The sequence below is a fragment of the Panthera tigris genome, chromosome C1 (genome assembly GCF_018350195.1).
Source record: "Panthera tigris isolate Pti1 chromosome C1, P.tigris_Pti1_mat1.1, whole genome shotgun sequence".
NCBI lineage: Eukaryota > Metazoa > Chordata > Mammalia > Carnivora > Felidae > Panthera > Panthera tigris.
The window spans coordinates 54,523,531-54,547,448 of record NC_056667.1 but is presented as its reverse complement, the minus strand read 5'-3'; the positions used below and the strand labels follow the sequence as shown (position 1 = coordinate 54,547,448).

Sequence of the window (23,918 nt, the reverse complement as noted above, 5' to 3'; positions counted from 1 at the left end):
ATCTGTATTAATTTAATGTCTTTGTCACTATTCTGTAGGGTCCACAAGACCTGTGTTCATGTTTACTTACCATATGCACTGAACACCTAACACCTAGCGCAATGTTTGGAGCCTTAATAAATACTTGCTGAAAATCTTGTAAATTCATGATAGATTAAAAAGCTAAGAAAGAAAGAAACAATCAACAAACACAACCTGAAACTCAGGTTTGCCCAAACGCAAACAGCCAGTAAGTTGCAGAGGCAGGACTTGAACCCATGTCTGTTTTGACTTCTAAGCCTGAACACTTACCTCCTATATCGTAGAGGTAATTAGAAAAGAAAAACAGAGTCTTTGGTATAAAGAAGAATGGAACAGGAACAAGTCCCACCTACAGGAAGCTTCATATATTTTCCTCTGGGTTACAAATACATTTCAGAGAATAGATTTAGCCCCTGGAAGTAGGAGGAGGGGAGCTTCGTTTTGAGAGACAGTCGGGGTCTCTTTCAATGGAATTTAGCGAGGACACAGGTTTTAATCGAAAAATTTGTGGAGAAAAATGGAACACGGAGAGGTCAACCTCTGTCAACAGCAAGATCTCTTACGTACTTCTATCTTTTCCATCTGGCTTAGAGGGAAAGAGCTTCAGTGATGAAAGCCAGCCTCATAAACTGGTTGATTCAATATCAAAATGACTATCAAATAATTGAAGCGTTTCAAAGCCATTTAAAAACAAGTACATGAGAAAAAAAGCACATGATATATTCTAAGATTTTCATTGTTTTTACCTGTCATCGTGCCTCTGAAAAAATCTAACATCAGAACCATTTGGGTTAGAAACAGAGTTCATTCAATAGCTCAATTAAACCATCCCCTGAGCCCTCAGACCTCAGCAGTGACAGTGCTGAGTGGCTTAGGGGAAGGGCACCACAATCCCTTTCAATCTCTCTTAGCTTTCCAGAAAATTAACATAACAATTAAATAAAGTCAGAGTAGTTATTACTCAAACACAGATTCAAGACAACCTCCTCTCAAAACAACATTAAAAAAAAAAACAAACCAGAAGGCCATCTGTAGCTATTCAAGTCCATCCACATCCAAAGTAATTGTTTAAAGATGCAAATGGAAATATGACTTCTCCTTAAACCCCTCCAGTGGCTTTCCATTGCCTCCCAACCAATTCCAGATCCATCTCCATTGCCCACACAGCCCTGCTTGATCTGAATCTTGCCTTCCTTCTCTCCTGCTTCCCTCCCCTCCCTTCACTGGTCTCCAGCCACATTAGCTTTTCTTTTGTTCCTTGAGCTTTACCAAGTTCCAGGCAGTTTTTTGGCCCCAGCAGTTCTCACTCCTGAAATACTCTGCTCCCAGATCTTCTCAGGTCACCTCATGAAGAAGGGTTAGCTTACATGCCTTCCCTGACCACCTAAAACAGCTTTCACCACGACTCCCACTCTTTTCATGATTCTCTTTTTTTTTTTTTCACTGATTTTACCACCATCTGAAATTATCTTGTTTATTCATTTGGTTTGTGAGTCTTGTTTCCTCAGAGTCAGATGCAATCTCCAGGAGAGCAAGGGTTCTAGGTGTTTTGCTCACTTGTATCTCACATCTAGAACCATGGCTAGCTCACAGCATTTCACTGCCACTGAAAAACTTCCTCTGTATCTTAGCCAAAATTCATCAAGGCAGCAAAAATCTCTACTCTTCAATCTGCCAGCGTGAAGTGGGTTACCACAAAGATAGAAGATGGCGGAAAACACAAGAGAAGAAATCCAGATTACATAATTTGACCTGGCAATTAGATTGCATGGATTAGACCTTGCTGAGATTATATACAGAACTATATTTGGTTTTGCAACTAGGCCAAGATAGATTTCATTCGAACACACTTTAAAATGCATTTTAAATTGTTCCACTGCATATTCATTATTAGAAACATTATTTTTACCCAGTTTCACAAAATTCTATGTAGCTTTTCCCATTCAAATAAATAATTCATCAAATGAGGAAAGGTGTGCATTCCTAGTATCCAGGAATGAAGAAAATCATTTGTATGCGTGAAGGGTGGAAGTTACTAAGAGAACAGTTAACTGTAGTGGGGATACATCCAGAAAGCCTTGTAATAAGAGCTGGGCATTTGAAAACTGGTTAGCACCTTCAAACTTATTTAACCTAATGTGAATTTGAAAACAGTTTCCAAGATACTCAACATAACAACAGCCCTAATATTACTTTATATTTACATGTAAATTTACTGCTTTTAAAAGTACTTTCACATATATTTTGTGCTTTGATATTTACAACCAAGTGAGAAAGGCAGGGAAACTCATTTGCGATCCCACAGATGGGAAAATTGAAGAGATGGGGACTTGCCTGAAATATACAGCCAGGACTTTCAAAGAGGACATAAAAAAATCAATTCCTACCCACCTGGTAAATTTTTGGCCTCATCCTCATAGCTAATAAAGAACGGTGCCAGGAGATGTTAGAATTTTTTGAATTAAAATCAATTTCTCTTTCTACTACTTTGCTTTCTCTCCCCAGTGTTAAATGACTTGTCCAAAGTCACTCAGTTGGCTGGAGCAGTGTCAGGACTAGAACCTAATGCAGAACTCCTACCACCTCACAGGGCTATCTTATTAAATGAAAATGAAGAATTCACAACACACCACATGACTCGTTAATATGAGCCATTCTAGCTCAATATACACATCAAGCTCCAGCTAACAGTCTAAATGTCTGACAACAGGGAAATCATAACATAAATCGTGATGCAATGGCATATTCCACAACCGGTAAAAATAATGCTTTTGGAGACTACTTCAGGGGGATGATAATGATAGCTAACGTTTCTTGACTGAGCGTTTACTCCGTACCAAATATGTATTTTATGTTCTTTATGTATATTATATACCACATATATATTATATGTTATAAAAATAATAATAACTATGTACAATATATTAAGTTCATCTAATCTTTATCATAGCCTTTCCAGATAGGGATTATCTCATACAGAAGAAGAAACTGAAGCACAAAGCACGTAAATGAGATGCCTAAACTGACACAGTTGGCAAGTGTACAGAGGTCAAGGGTTGCAGCCGGAAGTTTGCTTCCAGATCCTACACTCTTAACAAATATACACACTGCCTAGGACAGTGGTTATAATCTAACGTCAATTGTGAAAGCTGTGTCTGTCTGTGTGTATATATATACACATGTATGCATATACATGTACAGGTCAAATTGGGTTCTCTGACATAAATATTTGTTTTGCATGTAAAGCTATTAACAGCTAGCATTCCTTGAGTGCTTACTTAATGAGCCAGGTAAATGCCAAGTGAAGTCCATATGTTATCTTATTTAATTTCCCCACGTCTTATGTGGAAGGTGTTATTTCACCCTCTTGACCGCTAATACCGCTGAGGCTTGAAGAGCCTCAGATTGTCCCCAAAGTCCATGTTCTACACTCGCCAAACTGCGGTTCATTATTCCATAATAATGCGATAATCGGTGATTTCAATTTCTTCTTTGTTATCTTCTTATTTTCTGAGTTTTCTACAATGAAACCTGGCTCTCTCAAAATGAAAGCAAAACAATTAAAGCAGTCAGGCAGATTGTGTGAGATACTAGATCAACTGCATGCTCCTGAACCAGAATGTGGCTCTCCGCCAGAGTGACCCTACACGGCAGATGGGTGCTCTGGGGAGAGGTGGTGGCGCACAGTCCTGGGAACTGCCTGGCATCCAGGAGCCATACTGGTGCCTTCAATGTTCCCAACCGAGTAACATTTCATACATCTTTATTATGGGCCAAATATTGCATATTTCCCCCCAAAATGTGATCCCTCAATAGCATTTATTCATTCACTGGATTTTTATTGAGCACTTACACATGCCACACATTAAGAATACAAAATTGAATGAGACACAGTCCTTGCTCTGGAGGAGTCCTTGGTTCTTGGGGGAGGAACAAACAAGGTAGGTATATAACAGAAAATAGCAGCTAAGATTTACTGAGAGCTTAACACTTTACCTCAAGACTGCAGCATCAACCCCTACCTGCCAGTCTGATCTTTGGATTCTAGACTTGCAATGCCAGTCCCCACAATCAAGTGAACCAGTTCCTTAAAAATATCTTTCTCCCTCTGTCTCTGTCTCTCTCTTTCCTTCTCCCTCTCCCTCTCCCTCTCCCTCACCCTTTCCGTTTCTCCTTCTGACTCTCTCTTTCTTGCTCTCCCTCTCCCTCTTAACCTATTGGTCTTGTATCTCTGGAGAACTCACTGGCTATAAGTGCCCTTTCTGGTTTAATCCTTGTGACCTCATGTGCTCAAATTACCTGTGAGAAAGTTAACTGTTATTATCACTTCCATTTTCTAGATGAGGAAGCAGGTGCATTAGCTTCCGAAGGTCACATGCATGAGGTTTCACCTAGGTCATTCTGACTCCAAAGCCAGTGCTCTTAACCCTTCTGATATGTGGCTTTGAGGGGCAAGAACCGAGAGCTAACTGAGCTCAGGGAGCACCTCACTCTCAATGTGGGGGAATGTGGAAGGCTTCATTGAAGAGGGGCACTTCTGTCTGACCTTGAGTGATCAGAACAGACTGCGACCTTGCAGAAAAGGGAAAGAAGAGCATATACAAGGGAAAGAGAAGGACAAGGAGCTCCCCGTCTGGCTGGCACAGCGGGATATGAGCAGATAAGGCAGCCTGTGTATGAAAGTGTTATGCCGCACACCAGGGCATTTGCACTTCGTCTTAGAAGCATGGGAATAATCAAAGGCAAGTGGGGGAAAGTGATGTCTTTGATGGCTGTGAGAAGCATGGATTGGAAGCACCAAAGTCTGATCAGGGGTGGTAGCAGAGGATGAAAGGGAGAGAGCCAAGATCTTTTAGGAATGATAATCCACAGCTCTAAAGGGCCTACTGTTGTGAGGCAAGCAGGAAGGAGAAATCAGGAGTGAATCCAAACACTGACTGTGGCTTAGCTACCTGGTAGTCACAGTTCTTTGAATTGAAGGAACAAAGAGGCTAAGAAAAACTTGCTGATTAGAATCTGTAGAACAGGAGTAGGGTCCTACCTGTTATAGGGCTTGCAGACCATTTTCTACCACTGCTACCATACCTAGTGCTATGAGCAACTTTTCACGTGTCATTTTTCAGTGATACACTAAGGGCATCTGTAAAGGCTGACTGCACAGCGAGACCACCTACATTCCTGTTTTAGTCGTTGTTTTTCAACTTTGGGAAACTGTCCGTGGTAGGGAAAGCAATGTGATATCATCTCATGTGCCAATTCCAAACAACTGGCAGGGGCAGCCCAGTATATGATGTTGAGATAGACACTGAGATAGATGTTGAGATAGAAAAAAATGGATGAGGGGCACCTGGGTGGCTCAGTCGGTTAAGCGTCCAACTTCGGCTCAGGTCATGATCTCGCGGTTCGTGAGTTCAAGCCCCGCGTCAGGCTCTGTGCTGATGGCTTAGAGCCTGGAGCCTGTTTCAGATTCTGTGTCTCCCTCTCTCTCTGACCCTCCCCCGTTCATGCTCTGTCTCTCTCTGTCCAAAAATAAATAAACGTTAAAAAAAATTTTTTTTAAAAAGAAAAAAATGGATGAGATTTGTTGTGATGTCTTCCACCGTCAAGAAAGGGGTAGCGTAGCCCGTGGACATCGAGAATCGATGATGATATAGAATATGCTAGTAATTAACAGTATGGTGAAAAGAGGAAAGAAATCTGTAGGCCTATCTACAAAAGAGGGTGCAGCGATAATCTACTTGAGAAGTAAAACAGCAAGCAGGAATACCTAGCCCCTGAATGCTAAGAAACCACATGTAATAATCAGTCTGAGAGAGAATGATCTGAGAAAATAACTGGCATATGCACCACACTTCTGCAGATGTTTTCATATTATCTCATTTGATCTTCACAATGACCCTACGAGGTAGGGAGCCGGCATTATTCCCACCTTACAAATGGGGATGCAGAGGCCAAAGCAGTTCTAGAACTCACTCAAGGTCATAGAACTAGTCAGGAGATCCAGCCCCTTCAAGTCCTGGTTCTTCCCTCTACACAGCGCTGACTCATTGACATTAGATGCATGAGACATGGAAGCACAGGAGAGAGCTATAAATGGCCACATTGTGTGTGTACTCAGGAGAGCGGTGGACCCTGGGGACACATCCATTTGTGTGTCTTTGGGCAGTCACCCAACCAGTCTCAGCACCTTTGAATGTGAAAGACACCATGGGTTCCAAGTCTTTGTCTATTCACATTTTTGGAATCATTAGTAAAAAAAAAAAAAAAAAATCAACTTTGACGTGTCCTCTTACAGAGAGAATAAAAATCCTTGGGTAAGTTATTTCATTTGGTTTTGGTTTCCTCAGCTGTAAAATGAGGTTGGACTAGATTGGTTAATCTTCAATGGCAGCACACACCATCATGTTTTCCTGATAACGGTCAAGGCTTTCACAGAATGTCAGTGAACACCGAACTGTCCTTCTCAGGGAGAAAGGGCTTTTGTTCATAGTGGGAGCCAAGCTTTTTGATAAAACGTTGTGTAGAAGGTAAGCTGTGAAAGTTTAGAGTCTGCTGGCTGGTTGATATCACATTTCCCTCCTCATCATAAAATTCTGGAAAACCAGTGAGGGTCACTGAAAGAAGCCCACTGGGATGAAACACTTCTGTGTTAGGTGACCTTCTTCAAGCTGATGGCTGATCTGAATGATCATAACCTGCTGATAAAATTACTCTGCTTAGTACTGAAGAAGGCTTTTGAAATACTGTGTCCAATCTAGTCAATCTGTTGTTTGCTTGTCAGCCAGAGACCCAGGCCAAACAATTTCAGGTGTGAGCAGGTAAGAGTCAAGCATAGTAAATAAATGCTGGTTCTGCCACTTGGTAAGATGGTCACCTTAAGCAAGTCACTTAATATCATTGGGCTCTACTTTCTCCCTATTTGAAATAAGGGTGGTAATACCTATTCTTCCTACCACACAGGGATGATGTGAGAATAAAAAGCATATGTACAACAGTGTGTGACAACATCGTACTGGACCCTGAGCTTCTGAGGACAGAGACGACAGCTGCCTTTTTTTCGCCTGTCATATTCATAGTGCCTAGAATACCTGAAACTAAGAAAAAAGCTCCTGATTTATCTGCTGAATAAATGAAGCATTTTGGAAAGTTTGAAGCGTATGCAAATGTCATATAATCTTATGACAATGTCCTAAGTGAGCACAATATTTTACTCATTATACTGTTTGTTAAAGATATGTACCATGAGTCACTCTGCATGGTTCTTTTTAAAAATCCTAAAATACTAGTCTCGATTAAAAGAAGGAGTTGATATGAACAAAAAATACAAATGATGGTCTTTTGTATATAGTCAAACATTTCTGAACTGATAGGTGATTTTGATTCCGGGGTCACCCTTGTCATGGGACCATTTCTCTTGCGTGGAAACGTTCAAGCCTAAAGTTGGAGCTGAACACTCAGCTCTAACTCTGGGCTTGGAACCATGAGCTAAGGTAAGAGCATGATATTCACCCATTTACTTTAATATGTGGAAAGAATGAGTCCAAGAAGCACCACAAAACCCGTGTCAGAATGCCAGGCTTCTCAATTCCTACCTGTCACTAGACACATGGATAACACAGGCTCATGGTGACTAACGCAAAAGGAAGCAGGCCTTACTACCACTGAAGATTCACGAGTGTCTACTTATATATATTACCCCTAAGTTCCTCTCTTGAACATCTCCCTCCCTATCCTTGCTGGTCTGCCCATATTCTGAGGCCTTTGCACATGCTCTTCTTCCTTCCACATTGGATTGCTCCTCCAAATAATTAAATGGCTGCTCACTGCCTCTGCTCCTTCAAGTCTGTGCTTATATGGCTTCTCAGTGAGGCCATCCATTACCACCTTATTTACGATAGCAACCCTCTCCACCCTACTCCTTCCACTACTTCCTCCATCCCCTTTCTCCACTCCATTCTTCTCCAAAGTTCTTATCCCCATCAAATGTACTCTGTGTTTCATTTTATTTCCTATCTCTCCCGCACTAAAAGGAAGGTCCACATAGGCAGGACTTTGTATCTATTGTTCACTATAGAACCTCTAGCATGTGGAACAGGGCCGAACACCTAGTATGCATTCATATAATTCATGCAATTTCTGATGAGTACACGGCAAGTAGTTCTATGCTAGGGGCTATAGAAAAGGGTTGCATAACTGCACTTTTGTCTTCCAGTACCTTAAAGGTGCAAGACCAACTTGTGGCATACGTGCAAGGAGCAGCATCCAACAAAGGAGGAGGAGTATCCAACAAAAGGAAGATAGTAATACATTTGAATTACTTTTGTGTTAGGGACAAGTATATTTTGAGATGGGAGGAAAAGGGGTCAATCATTCAGTGTAAACCTTGAAGACAGTAAGAATGGAGACTCCAAACCATTCAATGAATGCCAGAAACTCTTAGAGCTAGAAGTTCTAGAGGTAGGCAGATCAATTCTCTTATTTTGTTTGCAAGTAAACAGAACCCCAGGAAGTTACAGTAACCTCTTCAAGGCACACAGCCAAGCAGTCACAACACTTAAGGCTCAAACCCATGTCTGACTTCTGGGTCCATGCTCTTTCTACAAAAAAAAAATCCACTGCACAAATTCAACGACCATACTGAGTTTCCAAGAGTAATGAATTCTCTGATCAGGAATAATTTGGCATTTGAAAAGCCTCATATACCATAAGACACTGCCACTGCTTGCACAAATATATCATACAACATTACACTCATTTATATTCATTTATTTATTTAAAAATACTTTGCCAAATTCCAAGTCAAACTCTAGCTCCAGGAGCCAGGATTTTCAGATTTGGTCATAAACCAGAGAGAAGCAAAGACTGCCCAAGAAGAGAAAGATGGGGTGGAAGAATGAGAGAAGAAGAGAACAAAAAGGCAGAAATAAAGGAGGGCAGAAGGGAGAGAGAGAAGGAAAAATCTATACAGCATATTGACAACACTGATCCTGGGAATTTCTTTGAATGGCTGTGCTATAACTTGCCTCTTTGTATTATAAAATCATTTCTTTGGAGCTAATCACCAAAATAATTCAAGCTCATGCATATATTGTCAAATGGACTATTTCTTTTCTTTTGCTTCTCAAAATGTATTATCTGTATCTCACAATATCCCACTTCATAATACATTGCTTTTTCTCATTTCATGTTGCTTCTCCAGCAAGAAAACAAGTTTGAGCATTTATTTTTCTTACATCCACTATAATGCACCAAATAATACCTTACAATGTACCATATGAAGTCACTGGAGTCATTTATATCTGGTTTTACTCATTTATCCAATAAATAAACACACCAAGTGTCCACTGTGTGTCAAGAACCAAAGGTAAGGAGGTGAATATGATAGACCAGATTCCTGCCCTTGCAGAGCTTAGCTCTGAGAAATTCAGCCCATACACCATTAAATAATGATGAATCATAAATACATCTCTGAGGAGAGAGGGTAGACTGGGATGTACTCAGTGGCCCAGGTTGTGTGTTTGAGAGCTTGGGATGACAAGATGGTAGGGAAGCCCTCCTGAGAAGGTGGCAGTTTTGCTAGGACCACAAGAACATCGGTCACTCCATGAACTGGCAAAATAGTGTCCTAGGCAGAGCAAAAGCCCTGAGGCAGGAAAGCATTTTTTCTAAACACTCCGAGAGTGGCAGTAAGGCATGCAATGAGCTTGGAGAGGCACAGTGGGCCAGAGTGTGCAGTCTCCAGTATGCAATGAATTTTAACAGAAATGAGAAGATAGAGAAGTTTTTCTCAACAAGGAAGTGACATGATATACGATATTTAAATAAAGATTCTAAGTATCTTTGTGACATTCTGTGGATACACTTAAATGGCATATATGTTCCGAGAAAGGGGACCGACCCCTCTCCAAGTCTAAAGCTCCATCCCCAGTAGCCCGGTCCCTCTAAGCAAACCATTCTGTGCCCGCAGAAATATTTGGTAGTCAGCAGAGAAATCGGTTAGACCCAGCCCTTCTGCCACACACCCACTTTCTCCTTAAGGGGATCCTGCCCCCAGTTCCTGTCTATCTCCTTATTCAGTTCATTACTCCTCAGGGACTTTTTCAGACACGTGAGCCCAAATCCGTTATAATCCCTTAAGCGTTTTCCCCCTTTCAACTCCTGTACCATCATCTCAGTAAATTCTCTCTCCCTTTATTAACTCCATTTGCGAGTTTACATAATGAAATTAATCACAGTTCAACAGCAGTATATATGATAAAGTTGAATTGAGAAAAAGTAAACCACAAGTATGGAAGTAAAATTGAACATAATTGAAAATCCAGTGTCATAAGTCTCTAAAACTTCTGAAAATATACCTAAAAACTACCTTCAAATTCTCTCTCCATCTCATTGTCCTTTAATTAGATCTTCCTTTTTACAAATAGCAACATTTAAAATTGAAAACACATTTAATTCCATGGTTCTCTTCTGGCTACTTACTGCAGTATCAGTACTCTTCTTCACACATTTCATTGCAAATATTTAGTATTTCAACTAGATAATGGGTCAATAGCCTTTGAAGGACCAGTGTGGGAATCTAATCATCATATATATCATTATCCCTATGGGAAAATTTGTTTCAAGTGAGCAATTCATAAACAAACTTTCAGGAACATAAAAGCTGTGAGCTGGTGACTTCCTGCAATTTGTTTATTTGAAACATAGATAACGTATGGGTCAATCAAATCCAACAGAAAGATTTACCCAGTCTTCTAGAATGGTTTAGCTAAGATAATTGTTTTAAAGCTGCATATTCTTCGTAGAGATTTAAAGTTGATCCCTGGAGTTGTATGGGAACTTATGCATATAAGAAGGCCCTTTCTAACACTGAACCTTGAGGAAGGAGAGAAATTACATATACGATAGTCCATGTATTAGAATCTCATATGCATGCTTAAGATTTTCCAAAATAACTTCACTATTTCTGGGAAATTAAGAGAATTCCCTTTAGAACTTCTTAGCTAACTAGAAAATGAATAGTTCCAGCTTGAAAATGCTTTGTTCCTTTTTGATCACATCAAAGAATTTTCCAAATAAATAAAACTCTATTTCTAGACGGAGAAAAAAAAATCTTTACTATTATAAGGTTCATTGCAACAACAGAAGCTCAATTAATCTACAATTGTTCAAAATTGTCTAAACAATAATTTTGGAGATAAAAGGCAATAATGAGGAATTAAAAGGCATGGTCCTGTGAGTATTCATATTTAAAAAAAAGAGAGACAGAATATGCCACAAAAGAAATCAAGTCCTAGTTTTCAATTAGGTTACGATGCCCATCTTGATACAAATTTTAAAACGGTTCCTATTGAAATGTTATGAGGGGTCAAAAATATGAGCTTTGTTGTTAAATGAACTTGGGTCCAGAACATTCTCATCTCTATTTATGAGAATTCAGGAAAAATGTGTATTCTGTTTTCTGAGGTAAACACGCTGGGGGCAAAACAGCCAGGTGATGATGCTGGTTCATTGTTTTTCCTCTACAATTCAAGGAGGCAAAAAAAATATATATATATATATATTTTTTTTTTTACATAATAAAGGAATCTCATTCATTCTATACCATCTATTAGACCTTGAATTGATTTAAAAAACACAAACTTGGGTTCATATTCCATTCTGCCATTTTTCTGCCTCAAAATATTATTTTTTATTTTTCCAATTTAGAAAAAGGACACCAAAACTACTGCATGCAGAATATACTTACTCACAGGTTATTGTGAATAGTAAATATAATAAAATTTATTAAATCAATTATATCCAGTAAGCCATTAACAATATGCTTGTTAATCTCAAAAATTGTTACACAGGATGAAACCACTGGTGCCCAAACATTTATCCTTCCAGTACAGTACCTAAGAACCTGACCATGGAACTAAAAACAAGTACTTTTGGTGCAGTTCTTCAAGACAAGGGACAACTTCCCAGGCTGCCCTACAAGTAAACAGACTTCCTAAGAAACCCTGACTTAGCTTCACTTATCTTGGAAGGGGTAGCTAAAATGGCATTTTCAAACTTTAATAATAATATGTGAAAACAACAGAATCCTTGATGAGCTGCCCAAACCACATAGACCGCATTGTAAGCTTAACCCATGCATGTGCCTTTAAGCAAATAACTCCCTTTGCTCACCCTCCTTCCCTTCACATTCATACCATGGAAGGCTCCATATCACGTGGCATACTTTAGGAAAGACACAACTCAATACCAACCACTGCCGAAAAATAAAGACTGCAGGAATCAATGAATCAAATATAAAATTAAAATGCATGTTTTTAAATAAAAATATTTGAAAGGAATCATGGGGCCACAAACTACTGGTAACATGGGAGGCCCCTGCAGAATTATTTCACTACCTTATATGATATTAGTATCACTGTGGAGGTAGTAATGTTCCTCATCTATGACCAGAATTTCTAATAGGCATTGGATGAATGGAGCTCATATCTTGTTCCATCAAAACAAGAACACAAACCTAAACTATGAGCCATTCTGAAGACTATTTGTTTACTCCTGTTTTACACAAAGTAGAGAAGTGGCTTGAAAAGTTGCCATGGCCATGCTTTCCTGAGCAGCAGACTAACGGACTCTGGTGAATATAGAAATATATATACATACACAATGTAAATGTAGGGTCTCTCCCTTTCTTAATAATTAGTGTTGATAATGTAGTGTTAATAATGTAGTATTGACGACTACATGTGTGTAACTGTGTGTGTGTGTGTGTGTGTGTGTGTGTGTGTGTGTGTGTGACATGTACTAGTTGAGGAGAGACACAATTTTAACTATCTTAATGTTGGGTGACACATTCTCAGAGCCCACTGATGTTTCAGCAGAGGGCTTCCATGACAGGATTTAGGGTGACTTTAGGGGGTTCCTTATCTTTCCAAGGTTATTGTGATAGATGGAACAACCTAACTTCCTCTAGGGGTGAATTAATGGATATGGTAACTGCTATGCCACATCTTCAGAATAAGAGCTATTTGGAGGTGAAATTCTGGGATGCAGTATCAGAAACATGCATATATTGCCAAAAAGACTGGCAACTAAGTGGAAATGCTATTGCCGGGCAAATTGATTTCTGGTTAAGATTCCTACCTGCCTTTCTAAGGTCAGGAACCATTAAGATAATAAGTCTTGAAAAGCATTTAAGTAGGAACTGTGGGTAGATACAAATTATTAGTTTCATGTAAATTTTGAAGCCAATGGGAACACTTGTCCATTTCCTTTTGCAGGGATCTGATGGAAGGGATCCATAGTGTCACCTCTAATTCACAAGTGCTAAGATAACATCCTTCATTAGATCAATCTGGCAAACCCAGAGCAATAGTGCTAATTCAGCTCCTACACACGTCTTTGTTACAGTTCTTATTTCAGTTTAGGCAGCTCAGATAAGCTTATCATAGGGCTTTGAACTGACATTCTGGGATGGCACAATAGACAATATTTCCAGGAGAGTCATTAACAAGCATCAATAAATACGACTTCCTTCAAAAAGAACGCTTGAACTCCATAGTTTGCAAAGCAAGAAGTAAAAATGAATGATCTTCCACTCTCATGTGTAAGATTCAAACCTCATCAGAATGTATGCAGATTTATTTTTAAGAGATACTGCAACTGAAATTTAGCTGGAGAAATATAGTACCTCTGTAGACAAGATTTGTTTTTGTTTTTGTTTTTTTTTCTGAAGAGGGTAATCCACCTGAGTTTAAATTGAAAAGTGTATCAGTAATACACTTTCTGTTCGTCTTGTCTTGTTATTCAAAGATTAAATTCATTTTGAATTAATGAAAATGATTTGATCTTACAGCATTAGTAATCTCAGTTTATTTAGACCAGTATTTTAAAGAACTAGCTTGAGACCAGGCTCCATAATAAAACGATACCCAATCTCTCTTTTAAAGCTATTTTCTAAAATCTGTGGGCCATGACTGTAGAATTCTTCACTCCCCAAAATTACATTAACAATTTTTGACATGATAACAGAGAGAGCAAAAAGAATTCATTTCTGCCAAATCAGTGCAGGCTACACGACTGCTTTTTGAAACCATCCTCCTCTTATTCCATTTTGGTAAATTTCTAAGGAATGTTTAAAATCTGTAGGACAGACCTTGGCTTTAAGAGGTGGCCTCTCTGCCATTTTCATGGCTGATTTGAGACCCATTATGCACTCGATTCTGCATTGTGAAATCCAGGCTGGGGACAAATTTCTGCCTGTCATCTTAGGAAAGGCCAGGAGTTTTGCACCATCCTGTAGTGTGAAAACAAAATCAAAGCCGGGGTAGGGCTGCCTGCTTCTTTCTTAATCAGCTTGGTGCTTTTTTGAAGCAATCTTGGCTGTCACTATCTCAGGCTTGGAAGGGTAATTTAGCAGAACAAAATATAGTTTAAACAACATCTCCCCAGGGAAAGTTCCTTCTTATACTCAATATTGAATGCAGAAAGGTAATCAGTAAGTAATCATTTGGAGCTTGGCTAAGAATCATTGCATGGAATGCATTTAGGAAGCACAAAATTCTTTTTTTTAACCTGATAACACCCTGGACCCAGGGCTAAGAGGCGCAGACACTTTCCTCATATTGCTCATTCTGTTGCAATGGCATCCCCATATAACTATAGTTTATGGACCAAATTTGCTGCACCTCTCACCCCAACAATAAGATGTAAATTGCAGAGATAAAAATATCTTACAAAAATTAAGAAAAAATTTTTAAACAGTTCACTGAAAATGACAGCATGGATAACTCAGTCAATGACCTCTCCTATCTAATGTCAATTTCAGAAAACAAGTTTCCATTGTAAATGTTTAATCAGTGTAGTCCCAGGAACCCAGAGCAGAAAACCTTATCTTCTCTCCCAACTTATTTGCTCTGCAAGCTCTTTCTTAGCTCTATCTCAGCTCCCTGGATGCACTTTAGTTTTTTTGTTTTGCTTTGTTTTGTTTTGTTTTGTTTCCTCTCAAAAGAGCTGGGAGCTCTGTAGGTTCTGAGCTAAACAGAAGCCTTGTGGTTTGATTCCATTAGTCTGAGCCCTGGTCCGCTGCAAGCAAACTGCAGCATTTCTGCTTGCAAATCCTGGCAACCAGGTTCTAGACCAGCCACCGACACAGGCTGCACGCATTCTTCAACGCTGTTCTGCCCAAACCTTGCCTGAAGCCAGTCAACCACAGCAGAAAGCATCCTACCTTCCATCATGGTGGCAGAATTGCATTCCTTAATTTCCAAGGAGTCTGAAAAACACAGGAGGATACGATTCCAGGTCCCAGCTAAGTCCTCACGACGCTGCTGCCGAGAGGTCTGCTCCGTCCACTGCTGAAGCCAAATGAGACAAATGTTAACCCCAAAGATAGGCCATGGATGCTGCTGGTGCTGCTTCACCTACAGGCTCCCAGGAAGATGCTGCGAGAGAAAGGGAGAGGAACAGCAAGCCGGCCGAGCTGCACCGCCTGCGCTGCCTCGGCCAATCCCTTCAGCTCTGGACCGCGTCACATGGTAGCCAGCCTGCATCTCCTGACACAATACCCCGGGAGAGCACACAGAACCTATTTTCCGTCCCTATTCCCCTCCACCCCCACCCCTCCCGCTTGGCACCCAACGCACAGCCCCTTCCCCACCTGGTGACGCACTTCCCCGCCCCTCCTCTTGGTCTTCTTAAGCCTATTGCAGCGGCTGGGTACCCGAGATTAATTATCAGGCGCTGCCACCTTAACGGGGACTCGGGCATGAAAGGAGCACCTAAGTGGCTCTCTGCGGAGGGGATTTTTTTTTTTTTTTTAAAGAAAAACTTAATTCTCTGCAGTCTGATGTCTTAGCTGCACACTTTTAAGCTTCCATCCCCGTCTCCTTTTGCCCTGAAGGAATTCCACATTTTCAAATGTTAATGTCTGTGGCCTCCGCACACGTCCGTGAGTCAGTCTCTCTCTCTCTCTCTCTCTCTCTCTCTCTCTCTCTCTCTCTCCAACCCCCCGCCTCTCTCTGTCTCTTTCAAGAGAGAAAAATCAATCCGGCTGACGTCACATTATAAGCAATTATCCCCAAAAGGATGATGCAGAAGAAATTTCATCCCAGCTGCCTTCAACAGAGCCAGGGAATTAAACGCGCATGACATGCCCAAGGGCTGGGAACTGTCATTAAAACAAAGAAACAAAAGAACCCACCCGAGTGGGGCTCTGGAATCAAACTGGCAACGCTTGAGATAATTTCTGGGGCGGGAGGCGGGAGAGAGGGCAGCAGGCCGGGCGGCCGGGCCCGCGCCCGACGGAAGACAGCTGTGCACGCCGCTTGTTCCAGAGGCAACCGGGGCGCGCCGCCGGCCGGGACCCGACCCCGCGGCGCCCCCACTCGGCTTTCCAGTCCCCGCTCCGGGCCCGCCGCGCGCCTCCCCGAGGCCCCGCGCGCGGGCGCCGCCTCCTTCCCCAGGTGGAGCGGGGCCGTGCCGCCAACTGCAGGCCCAGTAATAAACCAACTTTCTTCTAAAGGACACCGTTTTTCGCCCCGCGCCTCCGGCATCTGTAACCGCCTTCAAGCCCATTCGTTCGCCCCCGTGGAAATCCGGACGGAAGCAGTGGTTGCCGGCTTCTGGCCGGATGGGTGGGTGGAGCCCAGGGTTTTGCAGCTTCCAGGGATGGGATCTGGGTGCCTGCGGGCTGCTGCCTAAGTGGGAAGGGTTAAGGCACCCGGGCTGCTTTGGCTGAGAATCTGTCACCTGACTAGTCCCCAGGGACCCCGAGAGCCTTTCCGAAGGCCTCGGGCCCTGGGGGCCGGCGATCTTCGGTTCCGTTCTGGTAGGCTCTGACAGCTAAGGAAGAAGCAGGCGGCGGCACGTGGGAGGGAGGAGTAGGAGGAGGGGAGTTCAGAAGAAAGGGAAAATCGTCTGTAGAACTCTAGGGGACAACAGCAGAAGTGGTCATTTCTCCAATCTAGCACCAGGATTGGGAGAAAAGCCATAACATCACAGAGCAATGTGCATCAGATGAAATAACTTTAAGAAGTAAGATCACCACATGATCAATGTTGAGTCTCTGATGCTACTGTTAATCATTTATGTCATAAACATAGCCACGAACTTTTAATATTGCTTAGCCCTTGACATAGTCTAGTTCTTTCTACCAGAGCAAATACGAGGTATTGCTGGCTAAGAACTACAAAAAGAAATATAACTCAAAAAGCTGAGTGGAAGGCATATGAACAGTTAAACAAACAAAAAACCAAAAACTCAACTCCATAGCAACTTAGAAGTTTTTAAAAACTCATTATTCTCCCTAAGAACAGATATTTCAATGGCCTTGAAATTTCAGATAGACACTCTCCAGGGAGGTACAAATACTTGTACCCTGTTCATTACATCTATGCGGCCATCGAATTTTGAAAGGGAAAAGAATTACGCAGTAAAACCTGTATTGAGGAAAACTTACACTGTTCTGAAAACTATAGGAAAAAGATTCATTGGTGTAGGTGCATTTAGCCAACTTTTTTGTGGTGGGTAAGAACATGGATAAATACTGCCATCAAACAGACTAGGATCAAGTTCTGTCTCAGCCACTCAATGAGCTCTGTGACCCTGTACAAGTTATGTAACTCTCTGTGCCTCACAGTTTCCTTATCTGTGAAGTGGAGATAAAAATAACACCAAGTTCATAGGGTTATAAATAGCAGTAATAACAAACCTTTATTAATTGCTTACTACATACAAACACTATTCTAAATACCTTGCCAGTAAATTACTTAGCATTGTGTCTGGAGTATAATAAACCCCTCATGTTAGCGTTTTGATATTTAGTGTTACTACCACCAAAGGGCTGCCAGAGGCATCAGAGAAGTTTGTAGCTGAGAGTTACACTACATGCACAGAGAACAACTTAGTGGCAGACCGGGTGACACATCCAGGGGTGTAACATGTTGGAGCGTTCTGAGGTTCCGAGGGACAGGTGAGTAGAAGAGAGATTTAAATCAAAGGAGGTTAGGGAAGGTCCACTTACAGAGGTGGAAGTTTAGAGTTCAGAAAAAAAATGGACTGGAATTGGCGTGGCAATTCTAAATAAAATAGGGAGTTCTAAATAAGAAAAATGGCTCAGATAAAATCTGGAGGTAAGCGCAAGCACTGAGGTGTGCGGATTATTGTCAGAGAAATAAGGGACCAAGAGAACCAGAGAAACCCAGGCTGCCTGCTTCCTCTCACCCAGTGTACATTTTGCCGTGTATTAGAGCAAACTTCTCAGCTACACTTGGTATGGACACATATCAGTTTTGTTTTAGGCATAGAACGCAGCTAGGTAGAGACAGAAAGACAGTTCAAAGATTTTTTTTAGTCAGTGGGGTGTTTACAGGAAAAAGAAGTGTCCAGATAGGATTGTCAGAGAAGGACCAAGAAGGGGATGTGTAGTTGAAGGTGGTAGGACAAGTCACAATCTTGGTTAAACTTTGTGTGAGTTTATTACCAACTGTAAGTACCAATTGCTAATTACCAACTATAAGAACACCTGATGAACAAAGTTCTGCTTCAAATAAAAAATTGCTCAAGTATGTTATATTAAATGCACATCTTCACAGCCTGACGATTCAAGACCTACTTCTAAAAACTTCTGGAGAAGGGCTCTAATTGACCTGGCTTGGCTCATTGTTTACCCTTTGGACCAATCAATGGGACCAGGTTGGTGACTTATGCTGGACGCATTCAAACCAAAATGGGTTTACATTGAAATTCATCACATGTCCACCACACCGTGACTAAACATGGGGAGGAGGTAGACAAATTTCTATGACAAACAACCCTTAATAGTATGAACCCTCTATATAATTGGAGGGGTAGAAAAGACATCGTCAGAGAAAGAAGGAGCACCATTACCAGAATCACTGTGGGGAGAGCAACTGAAACAAAAGCCGTCCACAATAGGCTTACTCAGTTCACCTAAGATAAAACTTAACAAAAGGATTCATGATCCAGAGGGACTCAGAATGCCACACTAATCCCATCCAGCATACTTGAGAGGTTCTTCGTATATCCTTACTCACTGCATCCTGAGAAAACTTGCAGACCCCATAGTCATTCTCCTCTCTGTGGGAGAGAAGGGGAAGGGGGAAGCGGACCTTACTTCTTGGCCCTCCAAATACGAGACATGCCCTGGTATGCTTGCCACTCACCGGTCTATCCCTGCCCAGACTTCCTGGAGTATGGAAGGAATGTGCATCAGCTAGGAGTGCTGCTTAATTTGGACCTACATGGATAAAGACAAGCAATAAAGGCTGAGTGCATGAGAAGTCAGTGGCTTCAAAAGAGAAAGAAAGTAAACAATTACAACACACTAAAGCAGCGGAAGCACCCCGAGGAAATGCAGAAAACGGGAAAAAGCGGGGCGCCTGGGTGGCTCAGTCGGTTAAGCGCCCAACTTCGGCTCAGGTCATGATCTCATGGTTTGTGAGTTCGAGCCCCACGTCAGGCTCTGTGCTGACAGCTCAGAGCCTGGAGCCTGCTTCAGATTCTGTGTCTCCCTCTCTCTCTCTGACCCTCCCCCGTTCATGCTCTGTCTCTCTCTGTCTCAAAAATAAATAAACATTAAAAAAAAAAAAAAGAAAACGGGAAAAAGCATTTAAAAACCCCATTTTTTTGCTTTTGCTATAATTTTCAGGATGCAGTAACAATAAATAAGATCAGAGTGCTATGGTAAAAGAGCAGACTGAGGGCCAGAAAGAGCGCATGAAAGTAGTAAAAACATTCTCATTAAAAATGTTTGAATGCTACAGCTATGATCAGTGATATAATGGATACTGCCCAGCAACAATATGCTTGAAGCACAGACCCACGGCAACAATAACTGGCCCAGGCACAGAGGAATTCTTTTCCTCTTTGAAGAATCAGTTAACCCACATGCAACTTGAACAGCACAAGAAACTAGAGAAAGAGAAAACGCTCCAAAATTCACTTTACGAATTATAAAACCTGGTAAGACTATATATAGTCCAATCTGATTCCTGAATATCATGCAAAGATTTTAAATAAAATAGCAGCACACAACATCCAGCTTGTCAAAAAAAATTATATATATATATATATATACACACACACACACACACACATACACACATGTATATGTATATCATAATAAGTTAGACTATTCTAGGAGTAAAAAAAAATAGTTCAACATTTAAAAAATCTATAAATCACATTCACAATATTGTTACTAAAAAGAAAATTATATCATCTCCACAGTTGCTGAAGAGATAGCTGATAAATTTTAATTTATATCATTTGTTAAATAAATAAAAACCTTGGGGAACCTGGGTGACTCAGTTGGTTAAGCATCTGGCTCTTGATTTCAGCTCAGGTCATGAACTCATGGTTTGTGGGTTTGAGCCCCCTGTCCAGCTCTGCACTGCCAGTGCAGAAACTGCTTAGATGCCTGTCGCCCTCTCTCTGCCCCTCCCCTGCTTATTCTCTCTGCCTCTCTCCCTTTCTCTCTTTCTCTCTCTCTCCTTCTCTCTCAAAATAAATAAACATTTTAAAAATAAATAAAATAAAATAAAAACCTTATTAACAATAAAAGAATAAAAACTTCTTTAGGATGATAAAATACACAAATCTCTTCCCCAGATCTTTCCTCTTGTTAAATGGAGACACAATGAAAAAAAACTATTAAAACTAGGACTAAGACTTAAGTGTTTTTTTATCATCGTTATGTAATACTGAGTCCTGTTATTTGGATGCTGGCTAAAAAATTAGGAAGAAAAATACATAAAATTGTGTCAGAAACAGTGATGTGCGTTTATCATACCATTTTCTCTATCTGGATACACAGGAAGACTGTATCTGTTGGCTTTTCTTGCACCTGGGTGAAGGTATATGACTAAATTAAGGCAATGGAATTTTCCAGCCCTAGTCTTTGCAAACATCCTACACATACTCCTTACTTCTTTATGCCTCCCAAATGATAGACAGCTACTTGATCTATATTGGACTTTGAATGTGCAAGAAATAAACCTTCATTTTGTCAATCTTTATAAAATTTATATACAATGTGTACATTAATATTTGCATATGTTTACATGTTGTGTCTATAGCCTTAATGAACGATATAATAAAAATGCATATTGTTTAGAAGAGCTAGAGGAAGAGTAATATAAACAGAGGAAAGTGTAGAGGCCATCCAAAGGGAAAGCACTATGAATGTTCTAGAATCTAGAATTGCATTACCTAGTCACTAGCCACATGTGGTTATTTAGCACTTAAAATCTGCCTAGTCTGAATTGAGATGTGATGTAAGTGATGTAAGTGTCAAAATGCACACCAGACTTCAAAGAGAGTACAACACAAAGCGAATATAAAATATCTCATTAATAATTTTTATATTGATTTTATGTTGAAATAATATTTTATATGTATATTTGATTAAATAAAATGTGCTCTTGAAAAGTTTAAATTATATATGTGGTTCACATTTATAGCTCACATTATATTTCCATTGGACACTGCTGTTCTAGAGACTGACAGAAAACCAACCAAATAAACACCGTGGCCAAGGGGCATGGGTTACCATTGAGGGTTATGTGCTAATGGTATTTATCACCACCACATTCACATTCATTCATTTCTTCATCCAGCAAACATATGTTAAGAATTGCCTCTGCTCAGGGACTTTTAGGCTTTGGGACATAAAGATGAAAAAGTCACAATCCTTTCAAGAAGCTTATTGCACAGGGGAGGAAGCAGATGAGAAAACCAAGATTAAACAGAGATTTATAAATGTTCTGATGTAAGACAACACAAAAGAGGAACAGCTAGGGTAGAGAGGAGGCAAAGCTTGTGAGAAGAGATATTGCTTGAGTTGCTCTTTCAAGGGAAAGTAAGATGCTCTGACAGACCCATCCTTACCCAGCCCTACCTCCATCCTTATCTCTCCCCAACCTCAATTTCCCCTCCAGTAGCCCTTTCAGCATTCTGGATTTCCTCTTGTATGGTCAATAAAAATGCCTATAGTCAAACTTTACCATCTGCTTGCCTAACCCCAATCCTGGTTTTCCTTTAATGGCTTATTTTGTCTTTCCTCTGTATCTACTCTACAGGAGGCCATCTCCCTCTCCCATATCCTACCCTTCATCCCCAACTCACTAGGTGAAGAGCATTTTCTTAGTTCCCCATTTCAGCCTCTGTGTCAATCATTTGCTGCCATTACCACAATATCTTTTAGAATCCATCCTGCTTACTTTTTTCCATTTTAGTTGTTTCTCTTTTGACCAACCCTAAACCAACTCCAGGTTAAACTTTTCTCTATGACTTCAGCAACTGTATCATAGTCCTCTTTACCTCACCACCTGTCCTCATTATCCATGACTTCAGCATCCCTGCCATGATCCAACATACCTACTTCACAGTTACTTGACTTTCTTAATGCCAATGACCTTCATTTCCATTAAGTCTTAGGCACTAAGAGTATAGCCACATTTTGGACTTCATCTTTGTTTATCTCCAATATTTCACACTGTATATTTCTTTGGCTTCTGAACTATTTATCCGCCCTTCACCACCCTCCCCATATCATACATATGCCTTATCACATCCCGAATCTACATTTGCTTCTTATTGTGATTCCTAGGGCTGAGACCTTCCTTATTCATTTCTCATAGTCTTGGGAGTAAAATCTGTGTTTATGTGTGGTAAAGTGGATGGGGGGATCCTTGAAAGCAATCCCTCCTTCACAACATAATACTGCTCTATTTTGCTCTAGCCGTTCTTTTCTTGCACTTACCTAATCTGAAATGCCTACTTTTATTTCTATAAATGCCATGCTTTTTTCAAGGTCAAACTCAAATCCTCTCCAGGAAATTAAGCACATGGATCTTTCATTCTCTTAACTCCTACTGCATGTGGCATATCAGCTTCTGACTATATAGCTTACCATCTCCTAATTATTTTGTGTCTATTAATTATTACCCAAAGAAAGTCTATGAGGAAGAAAGTATACCTTCTATTTCTTTGATTTTTCCTGCAACGGATAACACAATGCTGGATGCATATTTGGTGTTCAAAAATTATTTGATAAACAAGTATATCATTTTTTATGAGAGAGGTCTGGGAATATCCCAGTAGGACCATAAGCCCAGAAAATTACCTCTCAGATGGGGCCCAAAAGCCAAACCTGGTTAGTGGGGTTGTTATTAGAGCAACCAGAAACAAAAACCACAGGGCACTGTGATAATAGCTGAGTTTATTAGGCATTTCATAGTATTCTATATTTGATTGAGCATTCTATAGGTAGTCCATTAGGTAATTTGTGGCCATTATTTCAAGTAATTCCCCCAAACCTGATTTAGGTATTCTAGTCCTAATTTACAGATGAGAAAATAGAGCTCAGAAGTAGTCAATAACTTGTCCAACAAAACAGGAAGTATCAGAACTGGGATTTGAACTCACCTCTGTCTGACTCTAAAGCTCATGACTTAACCTTGGAATTACAGGATTGTAAATTTGCTTGAGAATATTAATTGCTATTTTGGGGATTCAATATTCCTCCTTTGTTATGGTAACACCACTCCCCTTTTTGGGGGAGAAAGTCCCTTCCTCTCCCTACTACACTCTGTCATGAAGAAGAAATGGTTTCTGTCATCTCCTGACATGGCTATACCTCCTCATACACAATGTTTGGTCAAGGGAGACATACCTGGCCAAAGCTGAGCCAATAATGCCTTAGAATTAGGCATTATTACCCAATTAGAATTCTTTCCTTAGGGTCAAGAGACCCAACGTGTCAGTGAGGAGCCTTTTCCTGTTAGGTACACAAGCTGTAAGAATGTAAACCTGGAGCCATGGTAGCCATGCCCTTCACCTGGACAAAGCATGTGTGTAGGAGGGAATGCAACTGACAAGGA

The 23,918-nt window shown here is 40.6% G+C and overlaps 1 protein-coding gene across 1 annotated transcript in view; it reads right to left on the bottom strand.

The window, feature by feature from the left end:
* The window catches only part of SGIP1 (SH3GL interacting endocytic adaptor 1), a 200,121-nt gene extending 181,013 nt beyond the window's left edge, over positions 1-19,108 (bottom strand). Inside the window, 2 exon segments of the mRNA XM_042997502.1 lie at positions 15,245-15,371; positions 19,041-19,108. Of these exon segments, the coding sequence (XP_042853436.1) occupies positions 15,245-15,254 (10 nt within the window). The 5' untranslated portion in view covers positions 15,255-15,371; positions 19,041-19,108.
* Between the last annotated feature and the right edge of the window lie 4,810 nt (positions 19,109-23,918).